Source organism: Vigna angularis, chromosome 5 (assembly GCF_016808095.1).
Source record: "Vigna angularis cultivar LongXiaoDou No.4 chromosome 5, ASM1680809v1, whole genome shotgun sequence".
Taxonomy (NCBI): Eukaryota; Viridiplantae; Streptophyta; class Magnoliopsida; order Fabales; family Fabaceae; genus Vigna; species Vigna angularis.
The window spans coordinates 13,745,940-13,763,069 of NC_068974.1; the positions used below are offsets into that span (position 1 = coordinate 13,745,940).

The 17,130-nt window shown below is 34.7% G+C and overlaps 1 protein-coding gene across 1 annotated transcript; it reads left to right on the plus strand.

Moving 5' to 3' along the window:
* The first annotated feature begins 617 nt into the window (after window positions 1-617).
* On the plus strand, window positions 618-1,001 carry LOC128196644 (uncharacterized mitochondrial protein AtMg00860-like). Its single transcript, XM_052878136.1, has one exon. It carries the CDS (start codon window positions 618-620, stop codon window positions 999-1,001), a length of 384 nt encoding a protein of 127 aa, XP_052734096.1.
* The last annotated feature ends 16,129 nt before the right edge of the window (window positions 1,002-17,130 follow it).

A 17,130-nucleotide genomic window follows, 5' to 3' on the forward strand; every position in this document is an offset into this window, starting at 1 on the left:
AACGAGAAATAGAATTCTCCATTGATTTAATACCTGGAGCTTGACCAGTATCAGTAGCTCCATATCGAATGGCTCCGGCGGAGTTAAATGAATTGAAGAAGCAAATTGAAGAGCTAATGGAGAAGCAATTTATTCGACCAAGTGTGTCACCTTGGGGAGCACCTGTACTGTTGGTAAAGAAGAAGGATGGAAGCTCTAGATTATGTATCGACTACAGACAGTTGAACAAACTAACCATTAAGAACAAATATCCTCTACCTAGGATTGATGATCTGCTGGACCAGTTGCATGGAGCTCAGGTGTTTTCAAAGATAGATCTCAGGTCTGGATATCATCAAATTTTGGTGAAGCCAGAAGATGTACAAAAGACCGCTTTTAGATCCAGATACGGACACTACGAGTATGTAGTTATGCCGTTCGGTGTAACTAATGCTCTATTCATGGATTTCATGAACAAAATCTTTCGACCATTCCTAGACAAGTTTGTCATAGTCTTTATAGATGACATACTTATCTATTCTAAGACTCAAGCAGAACATGTTGAACACTTAAGGACCATCCTTGGGATCTTGAGGGAGAAGAAATTGTATGCAAAGATGTGAAAATGTGAGTTTTGGATGCAAGAAGTGAAATTCTTAGGACATGTTATATCATCTCAAGGCATAGCGGTGGATCCAACAAAAGTTGAAGAAGTGTTGCAGTGGGAAAGACCGAAGACTATAACAGAAATAAGGAGTTTTGTGGGATTAGCCGGCTACTATAGAAGGTTTATAGAGAGTTTCTCTAGAATAGTAGCGCCTTTAACCCAACTAACTCGTAAAGATCAACCTTTTGTCTGGACAGATAAGTGTGAGAAGAGTTTTTTGGAGCTGAAGCAGAAGCTGACTAGTGCATCGATTTTGGTAATCCCTGAACCAAGTAAAAAGTTTGAAGTTTATTGTGATGCTTCTCATCAGGGATTAGGTTGTGTGCTCATGCAAGAAAGAAGAGTGGTGGCATAAGCTTCAAGACAATTAAAGACTCATGAGAAGAACTATCCTACTCATGATTTGGAATTGGCAGCGGTGGTATTTTCCTTGAAGATTTGGGGGCACTATCTCTATGGAGCTCAATTTCAAATATTCAGCGATCACAAAAGCTTGAAGTACTTATTCGACCAAAAGGAGTTGAATATGAGGCAAAGACGGTGGATGGAATTCTTGAAGGATTATGATTTCAACCTCCTATATCATCCAGGAAAAGCAAACGTGGTAGCCGATGCTTTGAGTAGAAAGGCAATTCATGTTTCTCATATGATGATCAAAGAACAGGAGTTGGTGGAGAAGTTCAGAGACCTGAAGTTACAGATGGAGTTTGGAGAAGATTTCATTAGATGTAGTAGTCTGACTATATCTAGTGATTTTCTTATTTTAATTAAAGAGAAGCAATTGTCGGATCTTGGCTTGAAAAAGATAACAAAAATGATCGGTACAGATAAGGCTAAAGAATTTAGGCTAGGATCTGATGATGTATTAAGATTTAGAAGTCGAATATGTGTACCAGACAATGTTGATATAAAAAGACTATTCTTTGAAGAAGGACACAAAAGTCGTTTTAGCATACATCCCGGTATGACTAAAATGTATCAAAATCTCAAGGAGTCCTTTTGGTGGCCAGGAATGAAGAAGGAAGTAGCACAATTTGTAGCGGCTTGTTTAATTTGTCAGAAGGCAAAAGTGGAACATCAGAGACCTGGAGGATTGCTACAACAATTAGACATACCAGAATGGAAATGGGATAGCATTGCTATGGATTTCGTCACGCATTTACCACGGACAGTAAGAGGTAATGATTCTATCTGGGTTATCATTGACCGATTGACAAAAACTGCTCACTTTTTAGCAATAAATCTGAGAATGTCAATGGCTAAGTTGGCACAACTGTACATAAAAGAGATAGTAAGATTGCATGGCGTCCCTTCAAGCATTGTGTCAGATCGAGACCCAAGATTCACTTCTAGATTCTGGCAAACTCTACAGGAAGCTATGGGCAGCAAGTTACGAATGAGTTCTGCATATCATCCCCAAACCGATGGACAATCTGAAAGAACCATCCAATCGTTAGAAGACCTACTCAGAACGTGTGTATTGGATCATCTGGGTAGTTGGGATGAAGTACTTCCTCTAGTGGAATTCACCTACAACAATAGCTTTCATGCTAGTATTGGAATGGCACCTTACGAGGCTCTGTATGGAAGACGATGTCGAACTCCTTTATGCTGGTACCAGGACGGTGAAAAGGCTCTGATAGGACCTGAATTACTACAACAGACAAAGTAAAGTTGATACGAGAAAGAATGAAGGCTTCACAGAGCAGACAAAAGTCATATGCTGATCAAAGGAGGAGACCATTGGAGTTTGCAGTCAGAGATCATGTCTTTTTGCGGGTGACTTCAACTACAGGAGTAGGAAGGGCTTTTCGTTCGAAGAAACTTTCTCCTAAGTTCATTGGTCCATATCAAATTTTGAGAAGAATTGGGCTTGTCGCTTACGAGATGACGTTACCTCCTCAGTTAGCCAAACTTCATCCAGTTTTTCACGTTTCTCAACTAAGAAAATATGTTCATGATCCTTCTCACATTTTAGAAGTAGAAGATATTCAAATCAGAGAGGATCTATCCGTAAAAGTGCAACCTGTTAGTATAGAAGACACTGAAACAAAGGAACTTAGAGGGAAGACTATCAACTTAGTCAGGGTAGTTTGGGATAGGAAAACAGGTGACTCTACATGGGAATTAGAAGATGATGTAAAACATTCTTATCCCCATCTTTTTTGTGAAGTGTCGAATTTTCGAGGTCGAAAATTTTTGTTGTTGGGGAGAATATAAAGTCCAAAAAAAAATAATAATAAAAATAAAAAATAAATAAAAATGTTATCTATTGTAATAAATCATATCAATTATTTTTGTAGTAATAATTTTAAGGCTTAATTACCTACTTAGTCCCCATGTTCGGAGGTAATTTGCTGTTTAGTACCCGGTTTTAAAAATGTAGGCATTTGATACCTATGTTTTGAAATTTGTATCAATTGAATCCTACCCACTTAACGCCGTTATAATTGATAACGTTTTCTGACTGTGTATGTGATTTGTGGACGAGCGTTTTTGGACGAGCAATTGATAACGCTCGCCCTGTGGACGCAAGTACGTTCAGTGGACGCTCGTCCAGAGAAGCGAACGCCCAGTTAGGCAGAAGAGGACGCTCGTCCAGCGAAGCGAACGCCCAGTCAGGCAGAAGAGGACGCTCGTCCAGCGAAGCGAACGCCCAGTCAGGCAGAAGAGGACGCTCGTCCAGCGAAGCGAACGCCCAGTCAGGCAGAAGACGACGCTCGTCTAGCGAAGCCAACGCTTGAGTGGTTTTAGGTCACTTTATATCTCCTAGTTGATAGTCTGCAGCTAGGTCTAGTTGATTAGGACCTTCTTATGCATTTAATTGAACCACCCAGCCTTTACTCTGTTGTTTCTCCATTCTGCAACAATTATTAGTGAAATTTTCGGCATTTAAGGGAACTGCCACTATCAATTGTTGATTCTATGTGTGATAAGCATCTTTTTAATTTTTACTTCAGAATTGGTTGGCTTCTTCTACTACCTTTGAGTACTAACACATGTGTATTCCTTTAGATTTTGAAACTCTATCATCAAAGTTGGTTAGATTAGAAGTCCTTGACATAAGTTGGAACTATTTGACTAATGACATTTTGCCATCTCTAAGAGGGATTCACATCTCTAGAAGAACTCTATTTGTCTGACAATGAATTTGACTCAGATAATCATATCCAAGGTGGAATAATTTTCCCATTTCATTTGTAAAGCTAAGGATACTGATAAGCTTCAGGATAATATATATATATGTATGTAATGTAAGATACTTTACCTTGCAGGTTTATGCTCTATGTTGAAGAATCTTGAGGTCCTTCACTTGTCTTACAACAACTTCAATGACAGTGATATTGCATTCTCAGTGGACTTTCTTCTCTAAAGTCTTTAAATTTAGGATACAATGAATTGACTCCAAGATCAATTCTTAGTATGTTACACTTCCTACATCTCAAATCATCATCATGTTTTTTGGTTGAAAATATATGAGTGTAATGAGTATGTATATTACTAGATATATCAAAGATAAGGTCTCTAGAGATTCTTGAGATGGAGGGGAACCACTTGAATGAGACTATTTTTTGGCGTTTAGGTTAGTTATGCTTATTCTTTATTTTACCAAAGTAGATTCGAATCAATGAAAATATGGATGCTCCTTATTTTGTGTGTATACTCATAATTAGATGTTGTCAATTTTGTTTCTATCAAAGAAGGATGGATTTACGTGGCCACCCACTTTACAAGTCCTAAAGCTGACTTGAAACAGTTTCTCCAATGAATTTCTCTCATCTCTAAGTGGGCTTCAACGTCTCAAATCCCTTGATTTAAGATCAAACCGATTAAACGGATTGCTCGATATAAGTGGTTAGTATAACTATTGTTTTTATGGTGGTTGGACTTAGACTTAGACCTAAAATTTGTAACCTACAAGTTCTACTAAGTACACTTTAAACCATTCAATCAATATTAAAGGTTCACTTCGTAGTTGAAGTTTTGTGTAGTTAGAGCACACAGTTGCACGCATTAGAAGCAAAGGCAACAGACCAATAAACTTTCTCAATCAAACAACATCATACACTGCTGCCACAACAACATCAAACAGATTCAAGAACATTGTAACTCATAATGAATTTTTAAACGCACAACTTACCTCAACCGAGAAAGCCCTTGACGATGGCAACCTTTGTACATCACGACAACCACATAAGCCCACAATGACCCCTCCAACAAAGTCCCTCAACCAATTTCCTTCAAGTTCTGAGCACACCGTCTTCTGGTCGCCACAACACCGTCGTCACGTCGCGACCACCACCTTCGAACAACCCCCTCGGAATAATGTAGTCCCGCAACCACCACCCTCCTCCCCGGCACTATCCTAACGTCGACACAGTAATTGCAGCAAAAAAGTGGTTAATTTTGATTTTTACATGCTAGAGGAAGATGCTTGGGTGTTTTGGGGTGAGAGACGAAAAATTGGGGAAAGCTTCTGTGGAAAGTAAAATTTGGAGAATGGGAGAGGGAAATCCCAAATTTCCATTTCACTAGGTCGATGCTTATACCGAAGGCCTATGGGGCCTTCGGTAAACTCAAAAAGCCTTCGGTAATCAACCACTTACATGATCGTCGGTGCATCCTTCGGTAAATCAACTTTACCGAAGGCCTCAAAGACCGTTGGTATTATTCCTTCAGAAATTAACGTTTTTCCTGTAGTGATGCCTACGGTAGTCCCAACTGAAAAAATCATAAACACTCGCCTGACCCAAATCGACCTTCCTCACTTATCCAATTTGTTTCTCTCTCATCAACATACTTTCCCTTACCTACACTCAGCAACCAGCGACACCACAATTTGTTGCTAATTCAAGTTAGCGAACCCGATATACACTTGTGGTTAAACAATTTATATTTGTAAAGAGTTGAGTCATTGGCATATTCGTCTTCAAGAAAAAGTTCATTCAATATCTCTTCAATTTCATCATCTTCACTAACCTCTCTAATTTCAATATCTACGGAGGTTGAATCATCATCTCTAAAAAAACCCTCCAGGCCAATTACGAATTTCTTCATATGTCATTATGCTTGTGAAAATTAGATAAAATTAGATAAGACAAAAATTATAAAATGAAAACTCAGTGTAAATAATTTTTGTAAGAAATTGTTTAACGATTATGTTTGTGAAAATTAGATAAAACTAGATAAGAGAAAAATTATAAAATGAAAACTCATTATAAAATTATTTTTTGTAAGAAATTGTTTAACAACGAGTGTTTATGAGTTTCTCAGTTAGGACTACCGTAGGGATGACAAAGAAAATGTTGTAGTGAGGGAGATGAAATGGAAATGGTTGAAATGAACGAGGTAGGTGAGTAAGGGTTTGAGGTTTCTTGTTTTTTTTTTTAGTTTTGAGAATGAAAATTATTCAAATACTCTTAACCTTAAAATAGAGAATTCATATATGAGGATATTTTTGTCTACTAAAGCTCGGTACACAATGCTAAAATGTACCGATTGAAAAAGGGTGTACATGTTAACAAACCCCATATATATATATATATATATTAAATAATATTTTAAATAAACTATTTAAATACTACATTTAAAATTTAGGAGACATAGTAAAAAAATTACATTCATTGAATATATTAATTATATAATAAAGCAATATGTAAAATAATAATATTTTTCTAATTAAAATATATTTTGTTGACTAAATATTTTTAAGAATGAAAAAGTATAATATATTTTTTCCTTACGTGTTTAGCTTTCTATATTTAAATATTGGACTTTAAATATGAAACATAGTCAAAATTTACATTAAAGTAATTATATCTTAAATATATTTAAAGTCAAAATAATTAAGTCAAAGTATATTTTATTGACTAAATATTCTTAAAAATGAAAAAGTATAATATTCTTTTCCTTACGTTTTTAGCTTTCTATATTTAAATATTTGATTTTAAATATGATAATAAATAAGTAACTATATCTTTATATAATAAATAAGTTATTAATATTTTTACATACGTTATTATGATAATAAATAAGTTATTAATATTTTAAAGATATTTTTACATATCTTTAAATATGATAATAAATAAGTTATTAATATTATTCTCATACGTTCTTACATATAAAGTAACTATATCTTTATATAATAAATAAGTTATTAATATTTTTATTTAAATAAATTTTATTGACTAATTATTTTTTAATGTGAAAACGTATAATAATTATTTCTCTATAAATTCATGGTTAGCTTTCTTAAAACAATACCAAAGACTTTTTCTTCTATTCATATTTTGAATCCTTAGAAAACTTACGAAAGAGATATGGAAAAAGTTGAGATAAAAGCTATTGGAGTTAAGTTGAGATAAAAGCTATTGGAGTTTTAGTTATGGTGATGATTCTTTTGAGTTTTACACATGCTGAATTAAATAGCAAAAATGATGCTTCTTTATGCAGTATTAAATGTGCATTCAAATGTAAACCTAAAGCCTCTTCTGAATATGAAAAATGTATTAAAGATTGTGAATCACACTACAATACATTATCCCCTGATCCTATATTTAAATGTCTTACTAGCTGTGACTTAATGAAGGTCATTGCCTACAACATTGGTATGTGCTCTCTCAAAATATTTACTTGTTTCAATAGTTTTACATTTTTATTTAGATTTTATTTTATTAATTATTTTTTTCATAACTTTGTTAATTTGCTTTCTTATCGCTTATAATTTTAACCATTGATTTTACTTTCTTATCAGGCGCTCATGATCTTGCAAATAACGTGATGAATACATGCATGGAAGAGTGTACAAAAAAGTTGTAATTTCTAAGAACTTTTGAGTGAAAAATTGATATAAGAAATTGTATTCCTACACAATTTTCAGAAATAATCTTGATCGATAAACAATGTTGAATTATTTTCATACTTATTTTGTAACTACTTTCCTCCATTTTATGTCTTCCTTTGTATTATTGAAACTTGAGTATTAATAAAATTAAAAAATTTATTTTAACAACATTGTCATCACTTTCCATTAAGGAAGAAAATTACAAAGTATTCTAACAAAAAGTAGTGATATTTAAGGTGTGTGAGGAATGTATTAAGATATAATATAAATTAAAACTATGAATGTGTAACATCCCTTCTTAGTTATTATAGTGTTTTAAGACAAAATTTTATCCAAAGAATGTAATCTGAATTAAGGTGACAATTTTAAGAGTTTTAGTATTTTATAAATTTTAAAATAGTTTAGTTCAAGTCAAAAATATATTTAATAGATACTATGATTAAATTACTTTTAAAGATAACCTAGCTTGACACATAACATATCTTAACTCAATTAAACTAAACTCTAACTATAAAACCAAGTAACATACCTTAACTTATTTCGACAAAAAAAAAACTGAGTCCATTCGAATAATAGTGTGAAGTTACATTATTATTATTATTTTATAATTTTTTATATTCTTAACAGATCTAACGTGTTTAAAAATAATTATTACTTATACTAAGAAATATGTGCTAAAAATTTTATTATCTTCTGTTTCAAATTCTATAGAAGTAATAAAAATTTATCATTCTTTAATAGGAAAATTTTTCCATCAAGACATCCTTATAATATATATATATATATATATATATATATATATATATATATTAAATATAAAAACATTGTGTTTAGGACATATTCATTAAATATATTTTATGGTATTAAATATTTAATTTCATGAAATATAATATTTATTTATTAATTTAATTATGTGTTGTATTTTATATAATTTTTTTAATTAAATTTTCATTTGAAGGTTTTTTCCTTACGTTTTTAAAATATTTTAGGTTTAATCCTTTTCGACATCCCTATTTATGTACGAATGTCTCAATTGGGTCCTCGTTTTCTAAAGTGTATCAAAATGGTCCCTAATTTTGAAAATTGATATCAATTGAGTCCTTTCCGTTAAGTTGGCTGGACGACGTTAAAAAAATTGATGAGTGGATGCTGAGATGACGAACGAACGCTCGCCCACCAGCGAACGAACGCTCGTCCACCAGAGAACGAACGCTCGTCGACCTCTTACTGCTTGACGACCGTTCGTTCCACACTGGACGATCGTTCGTTCGGTGGTCGACGAGCGTTCGTTCGCTGATGGACGAGCGTTCGTTCGCTGGTGGAGGAGCATTCGTTCGTCATCTCAGCATCCACTCATCAATTTTTTTAACGTCGTCCAGCCAACTTAACGGAAAGGACTCAATTGATATCAATTTTCAAAATTAGGGACCATTTTGATACACTTTAGAAAACGAGGACCCAATTGAGACATTCGTACATAAATAGGGATGTCGAAAAGGATTAAACCAATATTTTAATTAAATTTCTATTATGTAAAAGAAAGAACTTAAATAAAAAGATTCAAATTTTTAAAAACATAAAATTTATTTTATTTTTTAAATAATTATCCATAAGCCAAACAAGCTAACTTCTCGTACAATAATAATATTATGTCTAATTAACTTGGTCCATATTTTATTTTGGTAATAATGTATTATTTGTAAAATATGAATTTTACAATAACATACATTAATTATAATAAACTATTGGTTTGTTTTAACATATTCATAACACAATATTTTAATATATATATATATATATATATATATATATATATATATATATATATATATTACTGATATGTTAATTGTAAGGGTATGTAAATTTATAAAAAGGGCCATTGGGTCCTATGTGGGACAGCTGACCCATCTCTCTAAGTCAATCTGACCTTAGGAAAGAGCTCAGCAGATTCTATCTTTCTGAGCTTCTCTCTCTACAAATTTCAAGCCCTAACTTTCTCTGCCTTCTCTCTACCAAATCTTGAAATTTGACCCGTGCATTGTCATTTAGGTGGTGATTTTGCGTTCCCGGAGTCGAGAGCTTCGACTTGAACCGATCGGTTTCGCGTTCTATAGCGGGTAAGTGGTTTTGTCCTTTTCCTCCACTGTTCTTGAAATTAGGGCATGCGATTTTGCTCTTGCATGTGCCTTGTGTATTTTTCTTTTCATTCCTTGCCCTATTATAGCTTTAAGAGTTGTTAGTTGTCACCAATGCGGTGATCTGTAGGTCCTGTTTGGTTCTGCGCTGTGTGGGGTCCTGTTTAAAGTATTCTAGCAAGCTGTACTGCTCAACTTCCAAGTAAGGGGAGCTGGGGTTTTTGTGCTGTTATGTGAAATTCTTGAATTTGTATGAGTTAGATTTAGTAGATATAGTGATAGAGTGCATGTAAAGTTTATGGGTTGGATTTTAATTAAGGAAAATCTGAAAACTTGTGATTTTGCCTATTTGATCGTGTACTGCTGGTTGATGTTGATATGAACTGTGAATTGGATGATTAGGAACTCGTATTGATACAATGTTGTGATAATTTTGAATGCTTAGAAGAAATGAATTCTGTTAAATAATTTATTAGGAAATAACCATGTGAATCATTGAAGTTTATAACCTATGAAGAGAACTAAGGTAGTCAAAATCTGAATTTTGTATTCCAGGCTGTTAGGATCAGTTTAGATAACTTGGGTAAGTTAATTGTGACTCATTAGGAGTGTTCAAAGTGTTAAAAATAATTTATAAGTGGTAGATTCAGAATTGAGTACCTAGGTTGATGAAATTGAGGGTTTAAAGTTTAAATCAACATTAAATCACTAGATAATAAGATTAGGAAGTATTAGAATCAGTTGTACAAGTTTATTTCATCATATAGATCAAGTTTGGAGTGTTAGAAACTCATTAAAGTGTCTAAGATGCACCAAAACCAGAAAAATCACGTTGCTGTCAAAAACTGATAAGAATAATCGATTATCTCACTTGATAATCGATTATTTTAGTAAGAGAGTTGTATCCTCTTCAAAGCTCTCACAAATAATTGATTATCACATATGATAATCGATTATTGTCGTCGGAAAATCATTCAGGACAATTTTGAGTGGTTTTAGGGGTTCCGGATGTCCGTTTTGGACGTTCTTTAGGTCGTTCTTGGGCTTTTTGACCCTTCCGGAGCCATTGGTGAGGGTCTCCAAGCTGTTTGAATTACTTAAGTATTGATAATTGAAAGTCCTAAAGAAATTTGTGTTAATAAGTGATGGTTTTGTGAAAGTATGTAATGTATGAGTTGTTTTTATGACATGGTTGATGTTGTATGATGGTGTATGGGTTTGGTATGAGACAATATAGTAAGAATGCACTTGAATGACTATGAAATTTTATGTTTGATGAATCAAAGTGGTTTATGAGGTACATTAATGATCCAAGAGGAATATCATGTGATTTAAAGTGGTCGGATTGAATATGAAATTAAGATCTCTCGGTGGGATCAGTTAGTGTGTTGAATGAATGTGAGAGGCTTCCATATGGGGGGTTATCCCTAACACTCCAACAGTCTTTCATTCTCACTTAGAGAGGATTGACACGTGTGGTGGGAGTAGTGGGAGGTCCTAGGGTAGGCGCTATCACTTAAGGTCTATTCCGCGATAACGGACTAGCCTTGTGTATGGTCGGGTGGAACCCCTCGGTAATGGCTTTGCAAAGCAGTAGGGACCATCACAAGTGCACAACCCGTCCTAACTCTACATACATTCTATGTCCGGACGTGTTTAGGAGTCTTAACATGATAGGATGCTTGCTTTAATGAGTTTTGTGAAATAAATATTTATGTTTAGGATGACTTACATGTTTATGTGTGTATGGACGTTCTTGGAAATCCTAGATTGAATTGAAATTATCTGTATGTTTGTTTGAGACCTAGCTCACCCTTGCATTATACGTGTTGCATGTGTTTGTCTTCTCCCTTGCGATGATCATCCAATCCTTTGGATGTGAGCAGTAGGTGATGATGTACCATTGGAGCAAGCTTTGCAGGTTGAAGAAGACCCAGCCCCTAGTACTTAGGCCCTCTACTAACTCTTAGTTGATTAGCGTGTTATTTTGAAAAACTCCTAGCTTTTATTTTATATAGCTCGACACTTTTAGAAAACATTTTAGGTCTCTTTAAAATTTCAATAGCCTTGTATTTTGGAGAACTTTGGAAACTTGTACTCAAGTTTGATTTCGTTTTAATTCCCTTTATCTTTTGGATGACTGTATACATATTTAAATACTATTACATCTATCTCTCGACTGCTTTTACATATTATAATAACTAAATCCTATTATATTATATGTGTATATAATATTTTGGGATGTCACATTAATGATGATAAATTAATAATATAATATACTATATGTTTTAATATATATAATCATTTGAGTATATCTAACTACCATTAAATTTCGTAGAGAATTTTAATAAAATGATTTAAGAGAATATTTAGGATACTATAAATTATATTGAAAATAGTATATATATTTAGATGTTTACAATGTTAAAAAAACTTAATAATATTCTAAAATTTGTTTTAAAAATATTTTATTTTTAATATTTTTATTATAGAAATAGTCATGCAAAGAAATAGATAAATGCTTTTGGAATAAATTTATAAATATAATTGCATGTAATTCCATTTGTTGTAAAATCATTTGGATTTAATGATATAGAAAAAAAACATAACTCAACTAATTGTCGTTATAATTTATAGAAATATTACATAATTGTTTTACAAGAAATTATTTTCACTCAACTGTTGTAACATCCCAAAATACAGTAATAACCATAAATTAGAATTAATTACATTTCATAATTAAACAGTGCAGTCTTTACACTAAAAATTAATGTTCATAAACCAAACGGCTTTAAGTACAAAATTTACTACAATACTACAGAAATAATAAGAGTCAGGGACGAATGACTTTACAAAACCAAATAACCGAAGGTTCAAAAATCAAAACTAATTAACTAACATCTAAATAAACGAACGCTCTAGGGCTCGGCCTTGACTTCCACGTCTACCAGATTCTCCTCTTCAATAACATCTTCTAGCAATGCCTCGCCTTCTGCTCACATCCACACGGATGATCATTGCATTGACAGGACGGACGTACAAGGACGAGAGACAACACAAGGAACAACGAAGGGTAAGCTTATGTAATTTAATTCATACATCAACATTTAAATCAACATTTCAACAACACAAGAATAGTTCAACACATATAAAACCATACGAAATCTATCACTAAACGAACCGTCCGGACTGTATGAATCTGCGTAGCTACAGGCGTTCTTGCACCCGGGTGATGTAGTAACTGGAATAATCACATCAGCTGCCACCCGAGGTTAGCCCTATCCAAAGTACCCCTAAGGACTAGGACCTCCTGCCGTTCCCACACATGACCTACCCTCCTCGACGTGAGGACGAGTACTCACGGAACATCAGGATGAACAGCCAGCATTAGCATGCCCACAGTCATACTTTACAAAATTGCATATTCATCCATACATGAGTCGTTCCTCCCTGGAACGCTCGTTCAAAATCCACAATCACTAATTCATCTCATATACCGTTCGTTCATTATCATTCTTCACTTTAACCTCATTTTCGTCTTTCATTACATTTACACAAAATAACGAGCGTTCAGCCCTCTTTATAACGAGGACGAACGTGAAAAACGAGATCGAGAACTTCTCGTTTCAGAACTGAATAAGACCGACACATCAGATTTACCGAACATCATTTTCTATTTGAATCAGTTGAATGAACTGACTCTAGGAAGATCAAATCACTACTCAAAGAATGATTTAAGTAGAGAGGCTCTAGGCCGAATCCAATTAGATGAAGACACCTCAAGACGAGTAGAAGACCATACCGAGAACAATTTAATTATCGAAGCCGACTGCCAGTCAATGACCGAACGCGGTATACTGATTTATAGAAATTTGGACGAACGCTATTTCTACCCATTTGATAATTATCGACAAAAACGAGCGTTCGGTATAAGACCGAGCGCCACTCAATACGTACGCTTTGGGTCGAGACCCATCGCTGATTTGAACTCATAATTATAAATAGAAATAGGGTTATTACAGGATGGTGAAGATAGAATTCATAATGACTAAAGATCCAATTATGTTTAAAAGTTTCTCAATTCCTCACACAACACTCAGGATATCTACGTTGGCCGAACGCTCAAACGTAGCACTAATAAAAGAGGGCGTTTGTCCTCAACTAGAATTCTTTCCAAATGAAAGAATTCAATTTCAAAGAAGTTTGGTAACAACACCGAACGGTCAAGGACCGTTCAATGACGAACGTTCATTATCATAGGAAATTCATATTCAAAGTTTCATTTACATTAAACTCATTTCTCCGCATAAACTTTCATAGCACATTTCATACTTCTCATACATCAACTCATAATCATAATCATATACCAAAAATAAAATAATACAGATCATACTTCAAACCACACACAGAACGTTCATATAGCACAATACACACATACTAATTAAATTGAATAAGCTTCCCTTACCTGGATCAGTGAGTGAAACGTTCTAAACGTAAGATTTTGAGTTCGCCCGTCTACAGCTTTCTACCCTCAAGATCACTTAACTCTTCCAACTAAATCTAACCATATAAAATCAAGAATAACTTAGATTATACCCCTTCATGCAACCAGAATTGGGCTTCGCATGTAACAGAAGGACGAACGACTAAGGGAAGAAACTTACCAGTTTCAGAACTCGGAGATGATCGGTTTAAAATGGAGCTTATGACGCCGGGAACGCTTCTACGGTTTCTGAAACGGGATCGGAGAAGAGAAGGATGAGTTACCGTAGAGAGAAGGGGAAGTTTTCTAGAGAGAAGAAGGAGAAATGGAAAGTCAGAGTTTGGAGAGGAGAAGGTGCGTGCAGAAGGGAGTGGGCAGGGTTTTCAGAAAATCATTTTTGTCTGCCCCACGTCCAAACGGACGTGCGCTCCCTGGTAGACACCTGTCCTCCACTGCTGATTTCCGAATCTTCCATTCTTGACACCTGGCGTCTGTGTGCAGAGTTTTTGGGTGGGTTTTAAATGACTCTGAACAGGGTTTTGGGCGCATTAAATGAGATTAAACAGGTAGGGTTTTGGGTTAAATTTCCGAGGTCTGACAACTGTCGCTGCAAATAAAATTTGAAGAAATTATTACTTATAATTTTAAATGACAAAAAGTTTTCATATTTGTATTTCACAAAATATCATCTTAATAATTTTTTCATAATTTAAATATTACTTTCTTACATCATTAAGAGGGATAACAATATTACCCTATAAAATGACATCATTATAATATCAATTGATTATTCACTCTGCAACAATTATAAGTGTTCACGTATGACTAATATTATAAGGTTGTCATTTAACAAAGGAAAATGATACTTGAACAATCTCTTTTGACAACATTTAGACACGGGACAGGTGTATAAATGGGAGTGGTCCACGTGGAAAATCAAAAAGCAAATGAAATATGATGTGGAAAGGGGGTGGGCAGGGTTTTCAAGTTGGCGTTTCAAATTTCAAATTCATTTGGAAGAATTGTAGAGAGAGAAGCGCGAAGGTTGAGAGGGAGAGTGTGACCTAGAGAGAGAGGCCGAGAGAGTTGGAGAAAGGGAGTTCGAGAGAGAGAGTTCCGACGGAGTGCTTGCCGGAGTGCCACCGAACAACGTTGAAGGACGTGTCGGAGCTATTCAACCCCTCTAGTCGGTTCCGATTCACGGCCGTCGCAGCTCCGACGTTGGCCAACGAAGCGAAGACAACATCTTCTTCCGTCCGGCCCAGCAAACTAGGCCGACCACTATAAACCGAGCATCAACGAACGGTCTGCCAAAGTCACTACCGAACGAGTTGAGAAATCACTGCTGGAAGCCTCTACTGAACATGTTGCATTTCATCCACCGAACGGTCTGTGTTGCACCGAATGATCAGAACCAGGGAGCTCTTCTTCTTCCTCCCCTTTGGGGAGGTTTAGGTTTTGGTTTCTTTCCCATTTTCATGTATTGAACTCAGTCTCTTTGAAATTTTCTAGTTGAATCTACTTCTCCACTCAAGTTTTTTATTCATTTTACGCTTTTACTGTTCATTGTGCTGCAAGTTTTACTGTTCATCATCTATTTCACGCTGCCATGGTAGGATTTTATTGTTCATGCTTGCTTTCAGTCGCTGGTTCCATTCAAGTTTGTGTTTCTGGGTTTGCGTTTTATGCTTAAGTTTAATTTGTGCATTCTAATTCACTGCAATTATGTTTTTGCATTGTGCGCGTTTCCTGTTCCTGCCTTTATTGTCATACCGTTCAGTCTGTTATAGACCGAACGGCTCCTTCATTTATGCTTACGTCTACCGTTCGGTTACTCTTTAGAACCGTTCGGCTTCTGTGTTCATGCTTATAATAATTGTTGTTTAGAGACCGCTCGGTCTTAATGTTCATACCGTTCGGTCACCTGTAGGGTCGTTCATCCTTTACCTTACTGTTTAAGTTGCTTTAACCGTTCGGTTCGACTTTCCTGCATTTCTATTTCGTTGGTTTGGAGGCCGTTCGGTCTCCATGCTTACCGTTCGGCCCATTCTTAGGGCTGTTCGGTTTCTGCTTGCAATGATCGGTGTTTACTTGTGCTTTAGTTTTTACTTTTAACGTTCGGCTTGTCTTGTTCCTTGTTAGGACGCTCGGTATTTAGCGACCGTTCGCTCATTTCCTTTTTCGGAGATCGTTCAGTCTCAATGTTATTACCGCTCGGTTTTTACTTCTGTGCAATTTAAAGTGCACCATTCGGTCAGTGCTTTAGCTCGTTCGGTCTTTTATATCACCGTTCGGTTTTAACACTTATTGTTAAAACCGTTCGATTTTCTACTAACATTTCCCATTTACTGAATAATATACTAATAAATAATCAAAAAGAATAATTTTTGTGGAACATGAACTAAAATATTGTAACAAACAAAAGGTTTATTACTAAATATTTGTTGACCTTTTACACATCAAAACACATGCCATAAGTCAAATATTGTCTTCAAAAGATTATATATAATTATTCTACATAACTAGGACTTTAGTTAAAATATTTGGGTACTTATGTTATCAGTTTTGTCCACAGGGGTTTGTGAACTTCTAAAACATCTTTCTACCTCACAAAAATGACTTCCATGTTGTAATAATATTTTCTTGCGGTATCCTGCCATTTCCATCAACGTCAATTATGTTACCAATAAAGAGTATTGGTAAATCTTGAAGAAATTTGTTTTGATGATGCTACAAGAAGTTTTAGTTGAAGAAGATATTAGAATTATTTAAAAGCAATTTGTATAAATTAAATATAGTAGGAAAGTCTTGTAACTTTGTAAAACTTGCATTTTTTTACTGCCATAATCGATTATGGAATGTCAATAATCGATTATCACAAGTCATCCAGGAATAATCGATTATCACCTCCTATAATCGATTATCACATTCTTGAAAACCTGTAACGGACTTGAATAATCGATTATCACTTACAATAATCGATTATTTGTGGCAGTTGAGACTTAACCTTAGATATTCAGAA